Source organism: Anabrus simplex, chromosome 1 (genome assembly GCF_040414725.1).
Source record: "Anabrus simplex isolate iqAnaSimp1 chromosome 1, ASM4041472v1, whole genome shotgun sequence".
NCBI classification, from domain to species: domain Eukaryota; kingdom Metazoa; phylum Arthropoda; class Insecta; order Orthoptera; family Tettigoniidae; genus Anabrus; species Anabrus simplex.
In genome coordinates this window covers 1,675,673,549-1,675,700,363 of record NC_090265.1, presented here as the reverse complement: position 1 = coordinate 1,675,700,363, position 26,815 = coordinate 1,675,673,549, and the positions used below count along the sequence as shown (strand labels likewise).

At 40.3% G+C, this 26,815-nt stretch overlaps 1 protein-coding gene across 2 annotated transcripts in view; it reads left to right on the top strand.

Annotated features, from left to right (window-relative positions):
• The window catches only part of LOC136858678 (F-box only protein 9), a 178,926-nt gene that overhangs the window by 133,943 nt on the left and 18,168 nt on the right, over nt 1-26,815 (top strand). For both annotated transcript variants that reach the window (XM_067138399.2, XM_067138398.2), the window contains exons 8-9: nt 9,571-9,817; nt 21,073-21,281. In XM_067138399.2, coding sequence (XP_066994500.2) covers nt 9,571-9,817; nt 21,073-21,264 — 439 coding nt within the window. In that variant the 3' untranslated portion in view covers nt 21,265-21,281. The remainder of the gene's footprint in view (nt 1-9,570; nt 9,818-21,072; nt 21,282-26,815) is intronic.

The following is a 26,815-nucleotide window of genomic DNA, read 5'->3' as shown; positions in this document are numbered from 1 at the left end:
ACCCAGCAGTGATGTTTTCCAACAACTTTTTACTCTCCTCATCTCATTTTGAGGTACAGAAATGTTGGTAAAGGACCAACGGTAATTTTGGAGGATAGCAATATTGTTTAGGGGCGTGCAATCCTCCAGGCTGTCGCCGTCAGGTGAATGGGCGCCATCGAACATGCGTGACAAACAATCAGCCACCACGTTATCCTTATCGCGGACGTGTACTACAGTGAATTTATAGGCCGACAGCAGGAGAATCCATTTAGCCGTTCTGCCGAGCCTCTTGACATTAGCGCTCATCCATGACAGAGCCTGATTATCAGTGTGAACGAGGAAATGTCGATGCTCCAAGTACGAATGAAATCGTTCTACCTCCAAGACGACAGCCAAACATTCCTTCTCGTATATGGAGTATCACGATTCAGCTCCATGAAGTTCGCTGAAATACGCTATCGGGGCCAAATTCCCATCGTCGTTTCTCTGATTTAGCACGACCGAGATAGCAGTATCGCTCGAGTCGCATTGCAGGACGAATTCTTTTGAAAAATCGGGACTCTGTAGTACAGGAGCTTCATAAAGAGCTTGTTTCAAACGATGGAAAGCACGATTCTGATCCTCTCCCCAAATGAAGCAACAGTTTTTCCTCTTAAGCAAATTTAGAGGAGCCAAGATGTGCGAGAATTCACTAATAAAGCGGCTATAAAAACCTACCATGCCCAAGAACCTCCTTACACTGAGGACATTTTTGGGCGGAGGGAAGTCTTGAATACATTTAGTTCTATCAGGATTCACGGCAATGCCGGTATCAGATATTACGTGCCCCAAGAAATTTAGTCGTTTAGGACAGAGGGATACTTTGTTAGGATTGATGGTGAATCCGTATATGCATAGGTGACTGAGGACCACGGAGATGAACAAGGTGATCCTCGAAGATCGCAGAGTACACGAGAAGATCGTCCAGGAAGTTAAAGACAAAGGAGAACTTAAGATCACCAAGGACTGAATCAAGGACACGGCTGAGTGCTTGAACCCCGATCGATATGCCCATGGGCACTTTGTTGAACTTGAAGAGTCCAAATGGGGTAGCAAAGGCAGTGTACGGACGACTTTTGGGATGTAAGGGTATCTGATAGTAGGCAGAGTTGAAATCAAACACCATGAAGAATTTAGCCCTGTGGAAATGTTGGAAGGCGCTTTCTATGGTGGGCAATGGGAAACTATCGAAGATCACGTTCCGGTTTACCTTTCTATATGGATGGACTCTGACAAGTCTAGTGTCAGACCTAAGACGAAATGCTGCTTAATAGAGCAAACGCCTGATAAGCCATACATCTAATTTTTGATTTGATTACCTTTCTATAGTCGATGACAAAACAATATTTACCATCCTTTTTGGGTATGAGAAACGCCGGGCTGCTAAAAGGAGACTTAGAGGGGCTGATGACCTTTTTCTCTAAGAGATTATTTACACACTTACGCATAGCAGAAAGTTTAGGGGGAGAACAGCTGAAGGGAGGGGACCTCACAGGAGTCTCATCCTTTAGTTCGATAGAGTAAGTGAAATCCTTCGCACAACCTAACTCAGGCGTTAGCACATCAGAAAATTCTTCCAATAGACAGCTTAACATTAGATATTGATTGTCGTTTAAATCATAAGAGGCATTAAGATATTTAGATTCGGAGACAGAGCAAACAGATGCTCGCTGGAAAGGAGTCTCAAAGGGATAGTTTGTTCCAGACTTAAATCGGAAGGCAAAGGTGCGACTTATAAAATCGATAGACAGGCCCGTGGCCAACATAAAATCATTTCCAAGGATGACAGGAACAGACAATTTGGGCACCACCATAAACGCCCAACTCCACAAAAGATTGTGAATTTTAATATGTCCAATTACTCGTCCAACATGACGCACATGTCAACCATCAGCAGACAGGAGTCGGTTAGAGCTCTCACAACTGGGAAGCTGTTTCAGTTTCAGATCTGATACCAAGGATTGATTAATGAAGGAAAAACACGACCCGGTGTCAAACAACGCGTACAAAACGCGTGAACCCCAAAATATCTTGGCCCAGGGAGTAGGAGAGGGGAGCCCCCAAGTTTTTTTATTAATAGCACAGTCCGGCGCCAACGTCGGGCCATCACGTCGGCGTGCTCCTAGTTTTCCTGCTGAGGATTACATCTGGGACACACATCTAACAAGACGCCAAGTAAACCACAATTATGACATTTTACAGAGGTTTTCAACCGACAATGCCGCGAGATGTGTCCTAATTTACCACAATGCCAACACTTTCTAGTGACGGAATCCTCTTCTGTGGTAGAGCCACAGGATCGAATGGCATTCAAGCCTCATCGGGGGGAATGGGTCAGCGAAGGAGAAGGGCGCTCATCAGATCGAGGGCAACGGGGTGTCGGCGGGTCCTCAGTAAGGGAAACACTTTTAGGGAAGGTGTGACAGACTACATCAGGGAATGAGCAGTCGGATGTGGAGGAAGGGGCACGATACAATTTATACTGGCAGATGGTGGATTCATACTCTTGCCCTAGTTCAATGATTCGATCACCACTATCATCTTGGGACCTTTTTATGTACAGTTCGTAGCTGGGGGCGAGATTCCTATAAAATTGGTCAAAAATTTCAGTTTCAGGGACCTTTGAGCCTAATCGATTAAAGAGGGTTAGGATTCCAGTTGCGTAATCATCGATTCTCTTGTTTATCCCCTGAGTTCGCCGGTGTATTTCCTGTCTCAGATGATAATCTATGTCAGTTAACCCGAAACGTTGCTTAATCTGTTTCGCGAAATCGTCCCACGTCCAGATGCTTGTCTTGACTAACCTAAACCACTTTAGAGTGGGGCCACCCAAAATTCCGGGGACGACGGGAACAAAAAGGTCAAGGGGTAGGGAGCTACAATCGGCAATGTCTTCAACCCTTTCCAGAAATTCCAACACGCTGGAACTGTCTCCCTCGCCCGTGAAACTCAAGTTCCACTTCCTGACCATGTTGAAAATGGGGAGACGGAAGGCTGCTTCAAACGTAGCTCCTCCAAACAAACAGCAGCCACCTTGGAGGGAGTAAAAGACGTGAACACTTAACAGTATTCATAACTGTGACAAAGGAAAGTCATACATTTTTTTCAAAATCTTTTTATCAGAAGACAAGCAGAATATTTTAGTGATAAAGTGCTGGGAACATTTTAACAACTGTTCAAATGAATAGAAATAGTTTTTTTTATAATAGGCTATCTATAAGTAAATCCATTTCCATCTCATTTCACTAACCCATTAACCACCAAATTGTTTTTAAATCATTTTAATTTAATTTATACTACGTAGTTTTAAGAAGAACAAGGTACCGGATTATGATGTATTTAAAAGATAAACACTGAGTGAATCACCTAAGCAATGTTAACAGCTGAAGATGTTCTAAAAAAAAAAACACATACTGTGTGTAATTAATTAATTTGCTAAAATGCAAATATATGTATCAAAAAGGTGGAAGATTTTTATTGTTATTAAGTCTTTGTACATACCACTTAGTCGAGCAGCTCGTCTCCATTCTTCCAAGTCTTCCCAGCCCTAACTTTGCAACATTTATGTAACGCTACTCCTTTGTTGGAAGTCACCTAGAACAATTCGAGCTGCTTTTCTTTTGATTTGTTCCAGTTCTTGAATCAAGTAATCCTGGTGAGGGTCAGATACACTGGAACCATACTCTAGTTATGGTCTTACCAGAGACTTATATGCCCTCTCCTTTACATCCGTACAACAACTCCTAAATACCCTCATAACCATGTGCAGTGATCTGTACCCTTTATTTACAATCATGTTTATATGATTACCCCCATGAAGATCTGTCGTGATATTGAGACCTTGGTACTTACAATGATCCCCAAAGGGAACTTTCACCCCATTATCGCAGTATTTAAAGCTGAGATGACTGTTCCTATTTGTGAAACTCACAACCTGACTTTTAACCTCGTTTATCCTCATACCATTGCCTACTGTCCATCTCACAACATTATTGAGGTCATTTTGCAGTTGCTCACAATCTTGTAACTTGTTTATTACTCTGTACAGAATAACATCATCTGCAAAAAGCCTTATCTCTGATTCCACTTCTTTACACACAACATTGATATACACTGACTGACAGAGCAAATGCAACACCAAGAAGGAGTGGTCAGAACTTTATGCCAATTGCAGGGTAGACTGACGTCACTGAGGTATACTCATGATGTGAAATGCGCCGCTGTGCTGCGCACGTAGCGAACGATAAATGGGACACGGCGTTGGCGAATGGCCCACTTCGTACCGTGATTTCTCAGCCGACAGTCATTGTAGAACGTGTTGTCGTGTGCCACAGGACACGTGTATAGCTAAGAATGCCAGGCCGCCGTCAACGGAGGCATTTCCAGCAGACAGGCGACTTTACGAGGGGTATGGTGATCGGGCTGAGAAGGGCAGGTTGGTCGCTTCGTCAAATCGCAGCCGATACCCATAGGGATGTGTCCACGGTGCAGCGCCTGTGGCGAAGATGGTTGGCGCAGGGACATGTGGCACGTGCGAGGGGTCCAGGCGCAGCCCGAGTGACGTCAGCACGCGAGGATCGGCGCATCCGCCGCCAAGCGGTGGCAGCCCCGCACGCCACGTCAACCGCCATTCTTCAGCATGTGCAAGACACCCTGGCTGTTCCAATATCGACCAGAACAATTTCCCGTCGATTGGTTGAAGGAGGCCTGCACTCCCGGCGTCCGCTCAGAAGACTACCATTGACTCCACAGCATAGACGTGCACGCCTGGCATGGTGCCGGGCTAGAGCGACTTGGATGAGGGAATGGCGGAGCGTCGTGTTCTCCGATGAGTCACGCTTCTGTTCTGTCAGTGATAGTCACCGCAGACGAGTGTGGCTGGAAAACTTAAAAGGGTCCACCTTTTCAATACAAAAATGTGTAGTTTGTTTATAACATATATTTGCACTTGGAACTAGTTTCGACGCTGTTTGGCGTCATCATCAGCCAAAATGTGGGAAATAGGCTAGCATGTAGGCATTTATATTACACAAGGCGTTACATTAAACAATACACATCTTACAAGGAGATAAAAACAGGGACGAATATAGAAACAAATGAATCGTTGAGAAAGCAAAAGTTATACATATTAAAAATAACCTTAACCACACATCTTGCAGTGCGAAAATATTCGTCTTGAATGCTTCCTGAATACAAAACACACGCGCACACATTTCTGAAGAGCCAGCAGGCAGGAAAAAGTAAAGTGAAACCTTAAGAGTTCTTCTGAGAAGAGTTCATCATTTTTTCTATGTTCCGACTAACTAATGAAGTCTCCCTTGAGTTCCTGATAAACATACACAACAGGAAATTCTCCTTCACTCTCAACAATAGCTATAAAGACCAACGGTAAATTTCATTTAAATATTGTGCAGAGACGTGAAAGCATGATCTTGAACATGATATAACTCCTCCATTTAACCCAGTTTTTTACACAAGGTGTTACATTAAACAATACACATCTTACGAGGAGATAAAAACAGGGACGAAATGTAGAAACAAATGCATCGTTGAGAAAGCAAAAGTTATACATATTAAAAATAAGCTTAACCACACAACTTGCAGTGCGAAAATATTTGCCTTGAATGATTCCTGAATACAAAACGCACGCGCACACACTTCTAAAGAGCCAGCAGAAGTGTGTGCGCGTGTGTTTTGTATTCAGGAATCATTCAAGGCAAATATTTTCGCACTGCAAGTTGTGTGGTTAAGCTTATTTTTAATATGTATAACTTTTGCTTTCTCAACGATGCATTTGTTTCTACATTTCGTCCCTGTTTTTATCTCCTCGTAAGATGTGTATTGTTTAATGTAACACCTTGTGTAAAAAATTGGGTTAAATGAAGGAGTTATATCATGTTCAAGATCATGTTTTCACGTCTCTGCACAATATTTAAATGAAATTTACCGTTGGTCTTTATAGCTATTGTTGAGAGTGAAGGAGAATTTCCTGTTGTGTATGTTTATCAGGAACTCAAGGGAGACTTCATTAGTTAGTCGGAACATAGAAAAAATGAACTCTTCTCAGAAGAACTCTTAAGGTTTCACTTTACTTTTTCCTGCCTGCTGGCTCTTCAGAAAGTGTGCGCGTGTGTTCTGTATTCAGGAATCATTCAAGACGAATATTTTCGCACTGCAAGATGTGTGGTTAAGGTTTTTTTTTTTTTTTTTTTTGCTAGGGGCTTTACGTCGCACCGACACAGATAGGTCTTATGGCGACGATGGGATAGGAAAGGCCTAGGAATTGGAAGGAAGCGGCCGTGGCCTTAATTAAGGTACAGCCCCAGCATTTGCCTGGTGTGAAAATGGGAAACCACGGAAAACCATTTTCAGGGCTGCCGATAGTGGGATTCGAACCTACTATCTCCCGGATGCAAGCTCACAGCCGCGCGCCTCTACGCGAAGGTTATTTTTAATATGTATAACTTTTGCTTTCTCAACGATTCATTTGTTTCTATATTCGTCCCTGTTTTTATCTCCTTGTAAGATGTGTATTGTTTAATGTAACGCCTTGTGTAATATAAATGCCTACATGCTAGCCTATTTCCCACATTTTGGCTGATGATGACGCCAAACAGCGTCGAAACTAGTTCCAAGTGCAAATATATGTTATAAACAAACTATAACATTTTTGTATTGAAAAGGTGGACCCTTTTAAGTTTTCCATTCTCAGTTCAATACGGACAAAAATGAAATTCTTAGGTTTAAATGACGAGTGTGGCGTCGGCGTGGAGAAAGGTCAAATCCGGCAGTAACTGTGGAGCGCCCTACCGCTAGACAACGCGGCATCATGGCTGCCCAATGCTCTGTTTCAGCGGGATAATGCCTGCCCACACACTGCTCGCATCTCCCAACAGGCTCTACGAGGTGTACAGATGCTTCCGTGGCCAGCGTACTCTCCGGATCTCTCACCAATCGAACACGTGTGGGATCTCATTGGACGCCGTTTGCAAACTCTGCCCCAGCCTCGTACGGACGACCAACTGTGGCAAATGGTTGACAGAGAATGGAGAACCATCCCTCAGGACACCATCCGCACTCTTATTGACTCTGTACCTCGACGTGTTTCTGCGTGCATCGCCGCTCGCGGTGGTCCTACATCCTACTGAGTCGATGCCGTGCGCATTGTGTAACCTGCATGTCGGTTTGAAATAAACATCAATTATTCATCCGTGCCGTCTCTGTTTTTTCCCCAACTTTCATCCCTTTCGAACCACTCCTCCTTGGTGTTGCATTGTCACTGTCAGTCAGTGTATATAAGAAAACATAAAGGTCCAATAATACTGCCTGAGGAATTCCCCTCTTAATTATTGCAGGGACAGATAAAGCTTCGCCTACTGTAATTCTCCGGGTTGTATTTTCTAGAAACAGAGCCACCCATTCAGTCACTCTTTTGTCAAGTCCAGTTGCCCTCATTTTTCACAGTAGTCTCCTATGATCTACCCTGTCAAATGCCTTAGATAAGTCAATCGCGATACACTTATTAATTTCGCAATTCAGGTCGTACTATCAGCTTGTAATGGGAGGAATATTTTCCAGTGTCGGTACTTCAAACCCATGTGTCCAACTGATGTACCCTATTTGACTTTTTAGAAAAAAAATCTCGTGCGGAAATTTTACGCCAAATGACGATTAACCGCAGATGAGTTGAACCAATTGCGTGTATATTATATTTGATGTATCTTTTAAATGTACATGAATTGTAAATAATTTTTAAATATCTGAATTCCTTGAATAATTAACGCATTTGAAGTTTTCGCCTGTATTTTTCGTCAAAATAGTGCATTAATTACACGAGAAAATACGGTAGTCTAATGCACAGCCCATTTATCCCTGAATTTAAATATCATGTTCAGAGAAATTTTGTAGAGCCTTGTTCCCATGAAGCGCAACAATCAATCAAACAGAGAGATGAAAATTAAACAATCTACTTTCTTATACCAAATCTGAGATTAAAATAAAGTATGAGGCAAAAGTATGTTGTTTATAGACAAAATTATAATTTTATTTATATAAATAAGAAGAAGAAGAAGCAGAACTTACCCTTTGTTACAACAAATTAATTTCATTTTTGTTCCATATTGAATTATAATTTTAAAGTTCAAGAAATTTCCACAAGGAAACAAAATGGTTTATATTCATTTATACTTCTAGATTCTTTCTAAGTTTGGTAGTGTACCATAACCCTCCACCTTGTTCAATCTTTCCACCACTCCTCTTCTAGCACTACATTGCTATTGACTCCTCTAATTTCAATACTGTCCATTACAGAGCTCCTCCATCTCATTCCCTGCTGTCTCCTAGGCCTCTTCTCAGTCACTGTATCCATGAATGTTCTCTTTGGAATTCTGTCCGTTAACCATTTCATCTTTCATAAAGCAGTTGAGGTTTTCACGGCCAGCGTTATAAACAATGTCTGTATTTGCCAGGCTTGTAGGCCGTGGTCGAGGAGTGTATGATGGTCCCAATGTTTCACCGAAAACTGTGTTTGGCATTTTGAAGGGTTCCGAAGGACTTTGACGGCTACAAAGCTGTCATTGAAGTGTAGTGGTGTCGTTGATTGACTGTTCTTTGACCGGTGATAGTACAGGTCAACCAGCCGGGCTTCATATTACTTCAACCATTAGCCGAAGTACAGCCAATCAGCAACCCTCCTCTCCATGACTGATCACTAGACAAGCAGCTGATCACCCATTGCTTTTTATGGCCCACTGTAGCTACCATGTTCTCCAGGTTTTAAATTTTTAGGACTGCCCCAGCCTTTTTTGACCTGTTCAGATTCCTTCTTACAGTTGAAGCTGTTTTTATGCTTTAGGATTTCAGTGGCTTCCCTTTGTAGCTGGGTGTGATAAGACACAGTAGCTGACAGCACTTCAGTATTGCTGCACAGTATGTCATGGCCTGCTAGAAGTGAGTGTTTAGTGGCTGATGACCTTTCTCTTAGTCACAGATCAGGTGTGCCAGTTGTGCTCCTTCAGTTGGGTGGCGATGCTGAGATTCGTAGTTCCTATGTACACCTGGCTGCAGCTGCACGGGATCTTGTAGACACCTGCTGTTGAAAGAGGATGGCATGACCGGCCATATATAGGCCAACGAAAAATAATTCAGGAATTGCCCAGGTCTGCTAAATGCAGGTGCCAAGGCAGGTCGACGAACGCTGGGCTCCATATTGCTTCAATCATTGGCCAAAGAACAACCAGTTGGCAACTGCCCCCCCTCCATGGCAGACCACAGCCTGCACTATATATCGAGGTGAATTGCAACACCACCTCATTCCACTGAGAGCTTTGTAGCCATCAAAGTCATTTGGCCCTTGAAAATGTTGAATGCAGTTTTCATTGAAACGTCGGGACCATATGCTCCTGGACCACAGCCTACAAGCCCGGAAAATACAGACATTTCACCTTTGCTATGTCAATCTCATTTCTTAATTAATAGAGGATGTCAAACATAGTTACATTTTGTTTAACTACTTAATTTTGTAGTTCATATAATCATTCTTTTGTTAAGGTTCTTCCCAGAAGGCCGAGTATTGATGTTGACAACTCCTGATGATCCTGTGTCCTGTGTGGGTCAGCTAAAATACCGCACTCCAAGGAACACTGGTGTACTTTTGGGACATTATCGTCTTCAGGATTTCAGAGTAGTCCTTGTCTTGAAGCGTCAAGATACACCAGCAAAAATCGCAGTTAATAATCGCTTCCGTAATCGAAGGAGGGAGAATATCCAGGACATGGGTGAACAAACATTTCATATGGTAAGAAACTTGTCTTACTGCAGTACTTTTTTGATTCATTGTTCTATCTATATTGTTGATTTTTCTTGTACATATTACAGTATAAGTTGCATTACAAGTAGTCTCGATGGATTTTGGTAGTGCTGTTTATTTGCCATTCTGCAGTCCGTACACAGGATCTGTGAAATGGTGGTAGGAAAACTAGTGTTCTGTGCAGACAGCATTGTAAATGACTGGTCCAATGAGTAGTCAGCTTGAAAATAATAGAGTTGCAAGCATAAAATATCTAGGAGTGACGCTTGACTCAAAGCTCACATTCTGGAATCATATTCAGAGAGCGACAGATAAGGCAGTAAAATACATGACTGCACTTAGCAGACTGATGGGAAATATTAAAGGTCCGAAATCCAGTAAATGACGTCTTCTCCTGTCGACAGTTCAGTCAGTGCTCCTGTATGGCTCTGAAATCTGCGTTGAATCCTTGAGATTTCCTTGGTATCGGAGAAGGATAGCTGCCATATAACAGAGAGCAGCTTTACGTATTGCATTTGCATACCGCACGGTTTCCGAACCTGCAATCCTCACAGTGGCAGCAATAGCCCCAATAGACCTACTTGCATTGGAGCGACATGAAATCTGGCGTACCCAAGGAGAGCTGGGAAAGAAATGTGCAGAGAAGCGTGCCTTGAATCAACGGATGAGGCGATGGCAACTCAGATGGGAAAATGACCCTAGGGGTAAATGGACCAAGCGACTGATACCACGCTTCTAGCAGTTTCTAACAGGACATGGATATTTTTGGAAATTCCTGCATAAAGTGGGCAGAGCGAGTGACACAGCATGCATATACTGTGATGACACTGACGACGTATTTCACACCTTCTTTGTGTGCGGCCATTGGACGATACAGAGAAGATGTGTGGAAACTGAACTAGGAGAATTGACAACAGATAATATTATTTCGGCGATGCTACGAAACCAGGAATCCCGGGATCGCGTGGCAGTGTATGTGGAAGATGTCCTTCGTCAGAAGAAGGATTTCGAAGCGTATGAACGTTCGTAAAGGTGAAATGAAGAAAGAAGAAGTTTGAAAGACAAAGCACGATATCACCCTGAAGTAATGCGAGAGCGGTTCTGGGGTGATGACACACATCGTGGGAAAAGGGTGTGTGGTTTTTAGTGGGTAAGAATCCCACACACTTGTGGAGTGCGGACCCTTCACAAGCGTCTTTTGAAGATTTTCCACAATCCCTCGTAAAAAAAATATTATTATTATTATTATTATTATTATTATTATTATTATTATTATTATTATTATTATTATTATTATTATTATTATTAAATGTAACAAGATTTTCAACAGAATAAAAGTGCGGCTACAGATTGGTAGAGTTTGGCAACCATTACTTGCCATGAGACGTAGCAGCTCTCAGTCACACTGTGCAAGTCTTGGCAACACTAATCTGAGAGAGCAAGAGAGGCAAACCAGTGCTAGTGCCTCCAAACTCGTCTGCACATAGTAGTCAAAATGTCAACATATTTAGAATTTTAACAAGACCTGATATACTGCGATACTTGTTAACAATTTAGAAGACCTTGAGTTCCATTTGAACAGCATCAGCAAATTTTGGAGAAAGTGTGGCCTTTAAAGATTATTCAGAAAACAAATTTCGTAGCAGTTAGAAAATCACCAATGCTGTTATCACCCTGGACAAAAACATCACTGCAAGGATGCTTCATTTCATGCACGTAGGATGCTGACTAACACTAGAATGGGATCTAGATGTAAAAATAAAAACCAAAATCGACATTGGAAGACATTACAAGTTACAAATTTCATGTCTGGTCTGTACTGAAATGTACATCAGTTTAAAAAATATTACTAAAATTTTATTAGGATCAACCTATTCATGTTTTACCGAAATTGAAAGATCTTATGTGCAACCGTGACCTCTAATTCAAAACTCATTGGTGTGTTGTGTATAATTGGTGCTACTTTGTGGTATCACAGGATGAGTGTTAAAGGCTTCATAATCAAACTGGCTGTGGAGCCGTATGTAGATGTAAGGCAGAATGTTGAAGATCCTATGGGTACACCATGTCACCAACTCAGAGGTACTACTTCATGCCAGGATATCTTGCAAAGTCTTAACCCTTACACGAGAGAAACCTCCCAGTAGGGTATATTTGCATGTGATATTGTTATACATCTAGGTGTCTCCTGGGCAACGGACTAGGACTCTTCCTAGACGGCTGCTTCTCTCACACCAGAAGTAAGAGTTATTTAATAAGAGATCCAACAAACGGTTCTTTTCAGAACCAACCTTAATTTTTGTCTCGTTTACTTTGTTCTTCTGACATGATAAATAAATAAATAAATAAATAAATAAATAAATACCCTTACAAAACACTGGAAAGCAGCCTGATTCGGTCGCATCTCCCAGAATGACAAATGCAGCCTGATACAACTGATTGCTGATGGCAATACATAAGGGAAACAAGGAGATGGGAGGAGAAGATTATACTGGACTCAGAATTTCTGACAGTGGTTCAATATCCACAGTGCTGCAACTCTGATATGTTGTTGTTTGAGTCATCAGTCCATAGACTGGTTTGATGCAGCTCTCCATGCCACCCTATCATGTGCTAACCTTTTCATTTCTATGTAAGTATTGCATCCTACATCTGCTCTAATCTGCTTGTCATATTCATACCTTGGTCTACCCCTACCGTTCTTACCACCTACACTTCCTTCAAAAACCAACTGAACAAGTCCTGGGTGTCTTAAGATGTGTCCTATCATTCTATCTCTTCTTCTCGTCAAATTAAGCCAAATCGATCTCTCACCAATTCAATTCAGTATCTCTTCATTCGTGATTCGATCTATCCATCTCACCTTCAGCATTCTTCTGTAACACTACATTTCAAAAGCTTCTATTCTCTTTCTATCTGAGCTAGTTATCGTCCATGTTTCACTTCCATACAATGCCACGCTCCACACGAAAGTCTTCAAAAACATCTTTTTAATTCCGATATCAATGTTTGAAGTGAGCAAATTTCTTATCTTAAGAAAGCTCTTCCTTGCTTGTGCTAGTCTGCATTTTATGTCCTCCTTACTTCTGCCATCGTTAGTTATTTTACTACCCAAGTAACAGTATTCATCTACTTCCTTTAAGACTTCCTTTCCTAATCTAATATTTCCTACATCACCTGCCTTCGTTCGACTGCACTCCATTACTTTTGTTTTGGACTTATTTATTTTCATCTTGTACTCCTTACCCAAGACTTCATCCATACCATTCAGCAACTTCTCAAGATCTTCTGCAGTCTCAGATAGAACAACAATATCCTCGGCAAATCTCAATGTTTTGATTTCCTCTCCTTGGACTGTGATTCCCTTTCCAAATTTCTCTTTGATTTCCTTTACTGCCTGTTGTATGTAAACATTGAAAAGGAGAGGGGACAAACTGCAGCCTTGCCTCACTCCTTTCTGGATTGCTGCTTCTTTTTCAAAGCCCTCGATTCTTATCACTGCAGACTGATTTTTATACAGATTGTAGATAATTCTTCGTTCTCGGTATCTGATCCCTATCATCTTCAAAATCATAAATAGCTTGGTCCAATCAACATTATCGAATGCCTTTTCTAGATCTACGAATGCCATGTACGTGGGCTTGTCCTTCTTGATTCGATCCTCTAAGATCAGGCGTAAAGTCAGGATTGCTTCACGTGTTCCTACATTTCTTCTGAAGCCAAATTGATCTTCTCCCAACTCGGCTTCAACTTGTTTTTCCATTCTTCTGTAAACAATACATGTTAAAATTTTGCAGGCATGAGATACTAAACTAATGGTGCGGTAGTTTTCACACCTGTCAGCACCGGCTTTCTTGGGAATAGGTATAACAACATTCTGCCGAAAATCAGATGGGACTTCTCCTGTATCATACATCTTGCACACTAAATGAAATAACCTTGCCATGCTGGTTTCCCTTAAGGCAGTCAGTAATTCAGAGGGATTGTCATCAATTCCAGGTGCCTTGTTCCTATTTAGGTCACTCACAGCTCTGTCAAACTCTGACCTCAAAATTGGGTCTCCCATTTCATCAGTATCAACAGCCTCTTCAAGTTCCAGAGCCAAATTATCTACATCTTCACCTTGATACAACTGTTGGATATGCTCCTTCCATCTTTCTGCTTTGTCTTCTTTCCCTAGAAGTGGCTTTCCATCTGAGCTCTTAATATTCATACACCTAGATTTCCTTTCTCCAAAGGTTTCCTTGATTTTCCTGTATGCAGCATCTACCTTTCCCAGGACCATACAGCCTTCGACATCCTTGCACTTCTCCTTCAGCCATTCTTCCTTAGCTACCTTGCACTTTCTATCCACTTGATTCTTTAATCGCCTGTATTCTTTTCTGCCCTCTTCATTTCTAGCATTCTTGTATTTTCGTTGTTCATCAATCAGGTCTGGTATCTCCTGAGTTATCCACTGATTCTTAGTTGATGTTTTCTTCCTTCCTAACATCTCTTCAGCAGCCCTAGTGACTTAATTTTTCATGACTGTCCACTCTTCCTCTATAGTGTTTCCTTCAGCCTTTTCATTTAGTTCTTTTGCAACATGTTCCTTGAAACAATCCCTCACACTCTTTTCTTTCAACTTGTCTAGATCCCATCTTTTTGCATTCTTTCCTGTCTTCAATTTCTTCAGCTTCAGATGGTATTTCATTACCAACAAGTTGTGGTCAGAGTCCACGTCTGCTCCTGGGAAAGTTTTGCAATCCAACACCTGGTTTCTAAATCTCTGCCTAATCATAATGAAGTCTATTTGATACCTTCCAGTGTCTCCAGGTCTCATCCACGTATACAGCCGTCGTTTGTGGTGTTTGAACCAAGTATTGGCAAGGACTAAATTATGATCAGTGCAGAATTCAACCAGCCGACTTCCTCTTTCATTCCTTTGTCCCAATCCAAATTCTCCTACTGTACTACCTTCTCTTCCTTGGCCTACCACTGCATTCCAGTCTCCCATCACAATTAGATTCTCGTCACCTTTTACGTATTGTATTAAATCTTCTATCTCCTCATATATTCTTTCGTTTCTTCATCGTCCGCTGAACTAGTAGGCATATAGACCTGCACTATTGTGGTGGGCATTGGTTTGGTATCTATCTTGACAATAATTCTTTCACTATGCTGGTCATAGTAGCTTACCCGCTGCCCTATTTTCTTATTCATTATTAAACCAACTCCTGCATTTCCCCTGTTTGATTTTGTGTTAATAATTTGGTAGTCGCCTGACCAAAAATCTTGTTTTTTCCTGCCAACGTACTTCACTTATACCAACTACATCTAGCTTTAGCCTATCCATCTCCCTTTTCAGATTCTCTAACCTACCACAACGATTCAAACTTCTAACATTCCACGCTGCGACTCGCAGAATGTCAGTATCCATCTTCCTGATGATCGCCCCCTCTCGTGTAGTCCCCACCCGGAGATCCGAATGGGGGACTAGTTTACCTCCGGGATATTTTACCCGGGAGGAAGCCATCATCAGTACATCATTCATACAGAGGGAGCTGCATGTCCTCAGGAGGTGGTTGCGACTGTAGTTTCCCGTTGCTTTCAGCCGTGTAGCAGTATCAACACAGCTAAGCCATGTTGAGTATTATTACAAGGCCGTATCAGTCAATCATCTAGACTGCCGCCCTTGCAACTACCGAAAGGCTGCTACCCCCCTTTCGATGAACCATTCGTTAGTCTGGTCTCTCAACAGATACCCATCCGATATGGTTGCACCTGCGGCTCGGCTATCTGCATCATTGGGACACGCAAGCCTCCCCACCGCGGCAAGGTCACATGGTTCGCAGAGGAGGACTCCGATATAGGAGACACAAAATATAAAGAAAAATATTTCATAATGTGAGGAGATGTCACCACAATAATTAAGGCCTAATATCATGAAAGAAGATTAAATCTTGTCAGTGATCTTTTACGTCTTGAAATATGAAATCCCTGTCATCTTACAGTAATACATTTTGCATTTCCACAAATACATACCTTATTAGTAGAGCCCAGAAGTTAGGCAAAATGCCTTTTTTATCTGACTGGATATATTGAAGAATCAGATAGAGATAAATATGTTTTTGTGCATTTAGGAAGTGTAGAGACAATTTTTATTTTGCCTTTTTTGCCTATTTTAAGATTAAAATCCTTTTTTTGCCTTTTTTTGATAGTTATGCAATTTTTTCTGCAATTTACACATTTTAAAAAGCACATAATGAATTTCAGTGCATCGAAGACAGAAAAAGGTTGCACAAATTAAATTACATATTGCCGTCACAAATATCTATTTAGAATATTGTTCCCTGTAAATCGTTTATTTGTTTTCAGGCATTCGAAAGCTTATTTTCTCAACCCATTCATTTAACCTCTGTAAATAGCAGAACCTTCATTAGTGAAAGGAATGCACAAGCATAATGAATACCAGGAAAGAGAGAGGATGAGGGAAGTACGTCTCTTCTCCTTCCTCACACCCCTTTTGCTGTGATAATGCGTAATTACCTGGTATTCCCAATTTCGAAATGATAAGATAATGCACAGGAAGGGAGGAAATCACTTCTGTCTAACAGGTCAGACATAAAAGAAGCTGTTAGTCTACTGTTGAACTTGTTAAAGGCAACTCGGGTGTTCGCGCTGACTTATTTATCATGCCGAAATTTTCATCGTTGCGTGGTAAATTACATGGCTATGTTTGCGAATTTGGTTCGGATACACTTTCTACTGATGGAGCTATACTATTTTGCAAAATCTGTGAAAAATCTATTAATCACGAAAAAAAGTACTTTATAACTCAACATTTTGCAACAACAAAACATAAGTCTAGGTTAAATATTGTTGGCCCAAAGATCAATTTAATATCAACAGCAGTTACAACATCCAGCAGGCAATCTCAATTTTCCCTGGATCTATGTAAAGCTTTCTTGGACTCCGGAATTCCGTTCTGGAAACTGGAAAATCAATCCCTCAGGACGTTTCTGCAGAAGTACACTAAAGAAGAAATTCCGTCAGAATCCACATTAAGGAAAACATATTTGAATATATCCTTTGAAGAGACCCTGCATAGGATTCGAAGCAGAGTTGCAGAAAAGAAGATCTGGATCTCCATTGATGAAACTACGGATGCAATGGGACGTTACATGGCCAACGTCCTCATTGGAACTATGGAAGCAAAGCAAACTAACCTATCCTCAGTATTTCTTTCGACGACAGAAGAGATGGAGAGAGCAAATGGTTCCACAGTGGCACAGTTGTTCACAAATTCATTAATGTTACTCTGGCCGGATTTCCTACATTTTGTCACAGATGTGGCACCTGACGTGAAAAAAGCAGCTACAGCCTTGAAAGTCCTCTTTCCTAAAATGCTCCACCTCACATGTCTAGCCCATGGACTGCACAGAATTGCTGAAGAGATAAGAAGTTTGTATCCTCACGTGGATAAGTTAGTTTCGAATACCAAGAAAATCTTCCTAAAATCACCCTCCCGAATCCGGGTTTTCAAGAACGTGGCACCAGAGCTCCCTTTACCTCCACAGCCAGTTTTCATGAGATGGGGAACCTGGATCTCAGCAGTCATATATTACAGCAACAATTTGGACAAGATACGTGAGGTACTTCATGCCTTATCAGTGGACGAAGTTGCTTCAGTTCGCGAGGTAAAAAAGTTGTTGGACCATGAAGAGCTCAGCAGTGATCTGGCATTTATAACAGCACATTATAGCGTGATACCGGAAGCAATCTTGAAGTTAGAAAAAAGAGATGATTCGCTGGTATCATCTATGGCGATCTTCGAAGATGCAGTAAATCAACTGCTGCAAGCACCAGGAGAAAAAGGAAGCAGTGTTAGTGAAAAGTGTAAACATGTTCTGAGTGCTAATTTGGACATTGAAAACATGAACAACATTTGTGATGTTCTGAAAGGTGAAAATTCTGTTTTAACCGGCATGTGTGCTTCCGAAATAGCTTGTTTCAAATTTGCGCCAATCACTTCAGTGGAAGTAGAACGTTCCTTTTCCATGATGAAAAACATTCTTTCTGACAAGCGCCTGTCTGTGACAGTTGATACTTTGAAAAAGCACCTTGTTGTTGCTTGTAACCAAGGAAAGTAAGAGTAATTACGCTAATTATGTGATAAATTGATAATAAAGAAATGAATGAGTATTTAAAATACATATTTTCATTAATAATGAGTGAGATTCCTCTTTGCTTTCACTCCTAATGAATGCCAATTTTAATTACATACTGCCTATTTTCAGTATTTCAAATGCCTTTTTGCCTGCCTATTTTAACCAAAAATAAATGCCTAACTTCCGGGCTCTACTTATTGGATATTCATGCAAGTCACCATGATGCTCAGAAATGAACTGTCATGTGCTCGGTTTAATTGGGTGATGAAAGATCATTCTGAAGATCAGTTCATTGTACAGTAGAATCTCGATTATACGTTCGCGGAAACTACGTTTTTCTGTATTATTCGTTCAAATTGCGTGGTCCCACAAGCATCCTAATTAAATCACGTTGTAAAAATCCTGCATTATCCGTTCCTCGAAGAAATGATTTCCTGAATCAACCGCCCAGAAATTTCAGTCCCATCAACGCTAAATCCTCGATCACGGGTTTTTCAAGAAAATGTATCTCACGTAAGGATGGCTACAGCATACTTACAGATCTTGGTGTTAACGTCCCGTTGTTGGGGTAATCTGAGGAGGTACTATACTGGAAAAGGGATCGGCGGTGAACTTGTATAAGGGACCATCTTAGCATCACATTCGGGTGGTATTATTTAGAGAATCCTCGGAAATCATAAAGCAGAGGGTGTCCGCAACAATTGGAAGGAGTTTCGTCAAATTTTCATACTTGCAAAACGTCTACATTATGTCAAGGGTTAGATGTTTATTTGTTTTTTTAACTTTTTACTTTTTCAAGTGTATTGCCGAACATGTTTTCAACACTTCCCTCAGGGGACTGTAGTCACTGGACTTTCAGGTAGGAATCGAAACTGCTCCTTCTTAAGTAACACAAATTTAGTATTTTAATATTATCGTATACGATTATGTTATCAAGACCAGAACATATGTTGCACCTTACATACATAAGGCCATGGGAGGTTTTGGGATTGCCTATTACTGTTTTGGTCCTAATATAAGACTGGGAATTTTACGTTTTTATGTTAAAATGTTATAAAAACTGCGGTTGTTTTATTTGCGCACGTTACATTTAAAAACTTAGTACCATTTTGCACTCGTACCGGTACCGATTTGTACAGCGAGCACGCTTTCCAGATGAGCTCAAGGTCGCGAATAACTGTAATTTCGGAAGTGTTAGTGATATTGTTTTTCTTTCCAATTTGATTGTGATTAGTGATGGGCAGAATTGAATATAATGCATTTGAGAACTTGAAAATCCATACTTACAATCAAAACCATATTCTCGAGTTCAACATAACCTTTAAAATTTGATGTAGTACAAGATTTCCATAAACTGACTACGATTAGTATACCAGTGACCAAATTACAATGGAAAATTTAAAAAGAGGGATTTCACCATCATGTTGGGCACTTTTGTATCTAACGTGCTTTGTTGTATCAGATTAGTACCGGGTGAGTTGGCCGTGTGGTTAGAGGCGCGCAGCTGTGAGTTTGCCATCGGGAGATAGTGGGTTCAAATCCCACTGTCGGCAGCCATGAAGATGGTTTTCTGTGGTTTCCCATTTTCACACTAGGCAGATTAATTAAGGCCACGGCCGCTTCCTTCGACTCCTAGGCTTTTCGTATCCCATTGTCGCCATAAGACCTATCTATGTCGGTGCAACATAAAGACACTAACAAAAAAAATTAGATTAGAGAATTAAAAACTACTTGTGGTCGATTATTGTTTGGTTTGGCATTACAGGTTAGATTTTTCGAAAAGTTTGGCTGACCATAGTTGCTAAACTGAACTGAAATTTTCAGAGGAAACTGACGAAGTTTCCCCATGAAAACTGAATGTAAAGTTTCCAGGTTTTTAAGTCGCATACCAGTAATTCCGGGTTCGATTCCCAGCCAGGTCAGGCATTTTTACCTGGATATGAGGGCTGGTTCCAGGTTCACTCATTCTACGATTACCTTTAATTGAGGAGCTATTTAATGGTGAGATGGCGACCCCGGTCTAGAGAGCCAGGAATAACGGCAAAGAGGATTCGTGACATTGACCATGCGTCACCTCGTAATCTGCAGGCCTTCGGGCTGAACAGCAATCGCTTGGTAGACATAAGGCCCATTGGGGCTGTAGTTTTGGTTTGGTTTATGGGTGTTTGTAACATAATCATCATCATCATCATCATCATCGGTTTGCCCTTCCAGTGAGCCGGGTAGGGTGTTTGAAAACGAGCGTCTTCCAAAGTTGCCTATTCAAAAACATAACGTTGTCCAAGACAGATTCCCAATTCCATCCTCTTCCCTGCATGTCTTCCCTCAGTTGGTCCATCCATCTTCTTCTTGGTCTTCCAGCTGGTCTTCTACCTGTTATTCTCTTTTCCAAATAAGCACATGGTAACCTTGTGCTATTCATTCGTTTAACATACCCAAACCATTTAAGTCTAGATGACCTAAGTCTTTCCTCCATCGATTCATTTAGACCTAGGTTAGATCGGATCTCATCATTTTTCACATGATCAAGTCGGGTCTTTTGGAGGGCAGTTCTAAGAAATTTCATTTTACAGGCTTGTACCATTATAAGTATACATATTTCAGTTTTGTGATTTTAGCCAAATTGTTGATTCTTCATTCGTTCCCGGATTTTCTGTTTTCCCGTGTTGTATGTTTTTTTTTTCTCGTGGTCCCTACAAAAATGGAGAATCGAGGTTCCACTGTATTAGATATGCAAATTGGATGCATAAATTATGCTCAGGCATGATTGTTAGAAATGTTTTTAAAATTTGAAAAATTTGGTGACCCATCTTTCTGTCATACAGTGTGTGTTCATTTGCCCACCAGCATGCGTAACAAAATTAAGTATAAGTTGGCTCATATATGTACATCAGCAAATGTTTGTATGTTTATATAGTATTTTTCCTTGCAACTGTTCTATTACACTCAGTGAGGAGGCTCAGGTCATGCTGTTCGATTTGTTAATCTTACCTTAATGCATAGTTCTTATGTTTGTCACGCACTCTGACCCATATTGGGTTAGTATGATAGATTTTAATTTCTTTCTTTTCAATTATTTAAATTTTTCCGTAGGTGCTGCAAATACATAGTTACCGCAACCGGATGAATTCACAGTTGGAATGGGAACATTATTCAGTTAAGACTAAATATAGAAATGGTGTGGAGAGCACGGCAGCATTTGACCTGCCTGGAAATCGATACCCACCTTTCTGGTTTTCCCGTGTGAAAAGTTACACAGCTGAATCAGAAACCCCACTCCAGTAAAAAACTTCTATATTTTGGTAAGTTATTTGCACCAATTTAATAGAAACATCTATAGCTCATTCCATGTTAAGAAAACAGTATTGCTCTTATGGACCTACCTACAAGGAGTGAGCACACGCCACTCCACCCCCCCACCCCCACCCCCTCTTAGTCACTCATAATTCCTGATGATTAAGGAATATTATAATGTACTTTTTATTGTATTATGAAAGAAAGAAAATTGATGAGTCATGTTTTTGCCTGTGAGTAGTTAATATTCTCTATTTAATAAGTACATTCGTGGGGAGGAAGCACAATGGCGGAAACAGCCATTGCTTTTTTGCCTTCCTTCATTTTCCTTCTGAGTTGCTCTGGTACGTTACGCGTAATCCGTTGCGCTGTGAATTGCCGGCAGCTTATCACTGTCAAAGAGAAGTCATCTATTTATTTATGTGTGTGTTCTAATATTCTTATACTGCACAGCAGTTGTTAGTGAAGATTTTGATGCTGTCGTGTGCAGTGATACATCACAGAATGGCTTGTACTTATACAGAAATTTGCTATGATGTTTATTTGTGCTTGGTTTTGTTATTTAGCTTTTGTTTCTTAAGTGCATTTTATTTTTGCCACATTTTTACCACCTTTTCACAAGCATATTTAATTGTTACCATTCTTTTCGTGGGGCGATATGATAGCACAGTAATACCTGGCGTTGCCTAGCAAATTTATTAAATGCAATTAACTGCATCCCCCACTCCAAGCCTATAAAAATCATCTGTTGTCTATTTTCTCCCAGTTTGCCTAGAACTTCAATACTGATGTTTTGTATGTGCAGTAGTTTATCCATGTTGCTGTAAAGACCGAAATAAGCCCCCCCACTCCCTACAACCCCAGATTTCAAAAGAATATTTGCAGCTTACTTTCTTCATTCTTTTATTTTGAACTTAGGTACTGAGTTTCACCAATATATATGCCACAGTTTTCCCGTGAGGCTGTTGAGCTGAGTCGTTCGATATGGCAACCTTGTTGTCATAAGTGCAATACTGATTTCTTAACTTGGAATGAGCTATAGATACTGTATTTCTCCAAATGCAAAACGACCCCCCCCCCCTCCCTTTTTCCTTCGGAAGTTTTAAATCAGGTTTAAAAATAGCTTTATTCTGTGCGTGTGTGGGTTTTTTGTTTGTTTTGTTTCTTTACAGGTATGTTATTGTGTTTTTAAGGGTTGTAATTTGTGTTTCAACAGACTGGAAAATTTAAAAGTTGTAAATTGTTGAAACTCAATGAGCTTTTCTTGTCATGAGGTCTGGCAGATGCTGTGGGAGGGTTGTGCAATGCTGCAACACTAGCTTGTTAGGGCGTATCATTTCATGCTCCATCCATTGCTGCCTTTGCAATTTCTAGTAATTCCTCTTTGTTGCACCACTTTGCAAGTCCTCATTCATATTGCATCACGTGTTATGGCCAATCCCTCCTTGCATTTTTTGTGCACGTAGTTCACAAAATCATCTTCGACTTCTTTAAAGCATCCTTGTTGCAGGCCATTGAATGGTGGATCATTATCTCATACATACTTCTTTGTTATACACTGTTATGCGTTTTAGCATTCAGTCTGCAAGCCTCTGCAAATTAACTAAGTGCTTCCATAATCCTTCATTTGTAACCAGCTCTGTAGCTTCTTTTTATTTGCACACCTCTTAAAACTTGGTTTACCTCTACGTCTCTTAGTACTGGGCGAGTTGGCCGTGTGGTTAGGGGCACGCAACTGTGAACTTGCATCTGAGAGATAGTGGTTTCGGATCCCACTGTCGGCAGCCCTGAAGATGGTTTTCCGTGGTTTCCTATTTTCACACCAGGCAAATGCTGGGGCTGTACCTTAATTGAGGCCATGGCCACTTCCTTCCTACTCTTAGCCCTTTCCTATCCAATCGTCGCCATAAGACCTGTCTGTGTCGGTGCGATGTAAAGCCACTAGCAAAAAAAAAAAAGTCTCTTAGTTTGTTAAGAAATTGTTTTTAATGTTATTTAAGAATTCATTCACTATAATTCCTGATAATGGTGATCCCATGGATAACTCTTCCTTTTGACGGATTTTTGTCAGTGAAGGTTATTCTTATAAGGTTGTATATGGTTTTTCATAAAACTCTGAAAAGGTACCAATCCCACACAAAAACACATTAAAATCTGTATGAAACAGCAGTAGGTTTGTTTAAAAATTCTAACGGATGTTTTCCAAACAGCGGCTTACTCATTAGCATGGTGTGTTCGAATTCCAATAGCCTGAACACGTATATTCAGTTTCATTCTTAAAAACTGTAACAGTATCTATCACTCCATAGGCCTGTGGCAAACATTTACATTTTTTTTTACTTCAAACAGCATCACCTAACCTAGGTTTACCGCGCATGTATTATGAAAATATATTTTTAGCTCGCTGTAGAGTAATGATAACCTTTTCACGATAAATTTACATGGGAACGGCCTTTCTGAAATTTAACTAGACACGAAAGTACATGAACTAACCTCTGGAATTAGTTAAGCACACCGCTGTATCTTGAGAAGGATAAGTATCGCCTTCTTATTTTATTTAGTGCCTAGTATTAATATTAAGCAATCTTTGACTTCAGCCTTTATTTCTAAGAAGTTAACAACTACTGTCAGTGCACTTATTGCAAAAACACGTTCTTCCAATGTTTGTTTACATTGGTTGATAGCACTTGAATGTTGGGGAGAGCTCGCTCATGCATGTAGCGAGGAATCATTGCGGAAGATGATCGATCGCATTCACTATCAATGCTGGAGTAAAGTGTATGAATACAGGTAATGGAAAAACTAATACCCAAATTTGCCCGTAATAACAGATGTGTCAGTAAAAGGGTTCTCATTGTAACCGAACCCGTAATAACAGATGTGTCAGTAAAAGGGCTCTCATTGTAACCGAAGGATAATGCACAGATAAATATAGAAATTTTCGAAGGGCTTAATAATTACAAGGAACAACTCTCATTATTGTTCCGTACTGAAGATTACGTTAGGCATAAATAATGTCATTACAACGGGGTTCTCTTCTACTGTACTACAGCGGCCGCGGTCGGATGTGTATCCAAGTCTAACATCTCACTTTGGTCCTAAGTGCCCCTGCTCTAAATTCCTCTTCTGCTTTGAATCATTGTTAGCAAGCTTATGACATCTTTTTTCATAGGTTTTTAATGTCCCAAAACCATGACAAATATAAATAAATATTTGAGAATGTTATCATTTCGTTATGCGAAATGCAGGTTTTGCCCTAATGTGAATTACGTTAAATCGAAGATAAAATTGCATTGCTCTTATGGAACGATTTTCAGGACTTGAAATTTCTTACGCTAAATTGAGGTCACGCAAAATGGAGGTTATACTGTAATGAAATTGCTTCAATTTTGAACATGTGAAATTGCAGCACAGAAAAATAGACCCAGAGCGAATTTCAAAGCAACCCATGGCTAGCTGCTCAGATGGATGAGGCAAAAGAATGTTGTACTACAAAGAAGATCATCTCTGTGTCGAAAGCTGCCTAGTGATCACACGGAGAAAGTTATTGATTTTCATTGCTACTTAATTAGACTATCAATTTGTATTTGTCACAGATTGGCAATGCAGACCAAATGCTGGTGTTTTTTGAAATGCCAAGGATTACGACATTGTAAGGGAAAGGAATTTTAAGTGTATTAATAGGGACATTGGGCACAGAAAAACGATTCCCGTAATGCTTACAGTTACAAGTATTATTCTCATAATTGTTCCCTATTGAAAGTGACTTTATATCAAGAATATTACAATAAAAGTATTGGTGAATAACAATCTAAAATTACCACTTAGTCAGTCTTAAAAACATAGTGTCTGAAACTAAAATGGATCTTCTTCATTTTATAGACTATTAAACTTATGTTGCTTTCAGTACTCGAAGTTCGAAATATCTGAGGGAACATTCGACCCACAAGCAAACTAACACTCTTATAAATTGAGAGACCTATGTCTGTTGTATTTACACATCATTATAAAACAGAAGTGGCTGTGTTGTGAGGTATTACAGCTGATATTGTCAACAAGTCATATACTAAATGGAGTTTTAGTTGACATAAGTAAAAGATATATGGTTGGATATTATTTGGAACTGCTGCTAAATTTTAAAGCTGGACCATCAATACGAACTTGAAAATATAATGTCCCTTGTCAGACAAGCTAGCACTACTGAAACAATAAGACGCACGTGACTTGCACCCTAATGAATAACTCACAATCCCTCATGTGATTGCATAATTCTGCAAGGGACATGATGTGTAATTACAACAGACATTGGTCTCTCAGTTTATAAGAGTGTTAGATTGCTTGCGGGTCGAATGTTCTCTCAGATATTTTGAACTTCAAGTACTGAAGGCCACATAAGTTTAATTGTCTATAAAATGAAGAAGATCCATTTAAGTGATAATTTTAGATTTTTATTCACCGATACTTTTAAACAAATTCAGTGTCTGTCTATATTTTTAGATGTTATGTATTGATAGTTTTAAGACACCACAGTGTTACAATAATAGTCTAATATCACAATGTAAGAATAGATAGACTTCACAACTAATTGTTTTAAGATTGAGTTAGGCTGATGTTGCCCATGAAACAAAGGGCGAAACATATACCTTAGAACTCTGTAGTACTATGTAAAAATCTAACCATAATTGTGGAATGTATTGAATAGGTGGTTCAATAAATATTCCTGTAAAATTCTTGATATAAATGCTTACAATTACCGCAGATGGAAGAAAACTTCCACTATATGTTATCTTCAAGAGAAAGGCAATGCCAAAATGTCATTTTCCTCCTAGGATACATGTACGCTTGCAAGAAAAGAGCCGGATGGACAGCAATCTAATGAAGGACTGGGTGAAAACTGTCTGGAAAATCCGCCCTGGTGCTCTAGTTCGCCTACCGTCCATGTTAGTAGTTGACAGCTTTAGGGGACATCTCAGGTAAAAAGTCAAGGACTCTCTTCTCGAAGGTAGAACAGACTGGTAGTAATTCCGGGTGGACTGACATCTTTTCTACAACCTTTTAAGGATCATGTCTGGTGTTTACCGTATTTACTCGTGTATATGACCCCCTTGCATACTAGACCCCCCTTGGATTTTTGAGACAAAGAAAATGAAAAAATAAATCTCACATATAAGACCCCCCAACGTAATTCGTCAGAGAAGAACAACGATTCCGCTTCGAAGCGGGTACAAGCCTTACGCATCTCTGATGACATCACACCAATTTGTGAATAGTTTCGTCCATACAGCCCACGCAATGAAAACACGTGTCGAAATCATGCGGTACATCTGTGTTTCATAGTTAAGAAATGTCCGCATCCGTAGCGTAGGCCTACTGTAGTTCTGATGACGTTGCACAAATAGGTGAATAGTTTCGTGTCCGACCCGCGCATTGCAAGCATGCATATCATGTATATATGTCTTTGTTTTGTAGTTAAGAATGTCCGCCAGCGTAAGGGTTAGAACAATTAGCTGCCACTCGGGAGCCTGAGTTCGATTCCTGGTAT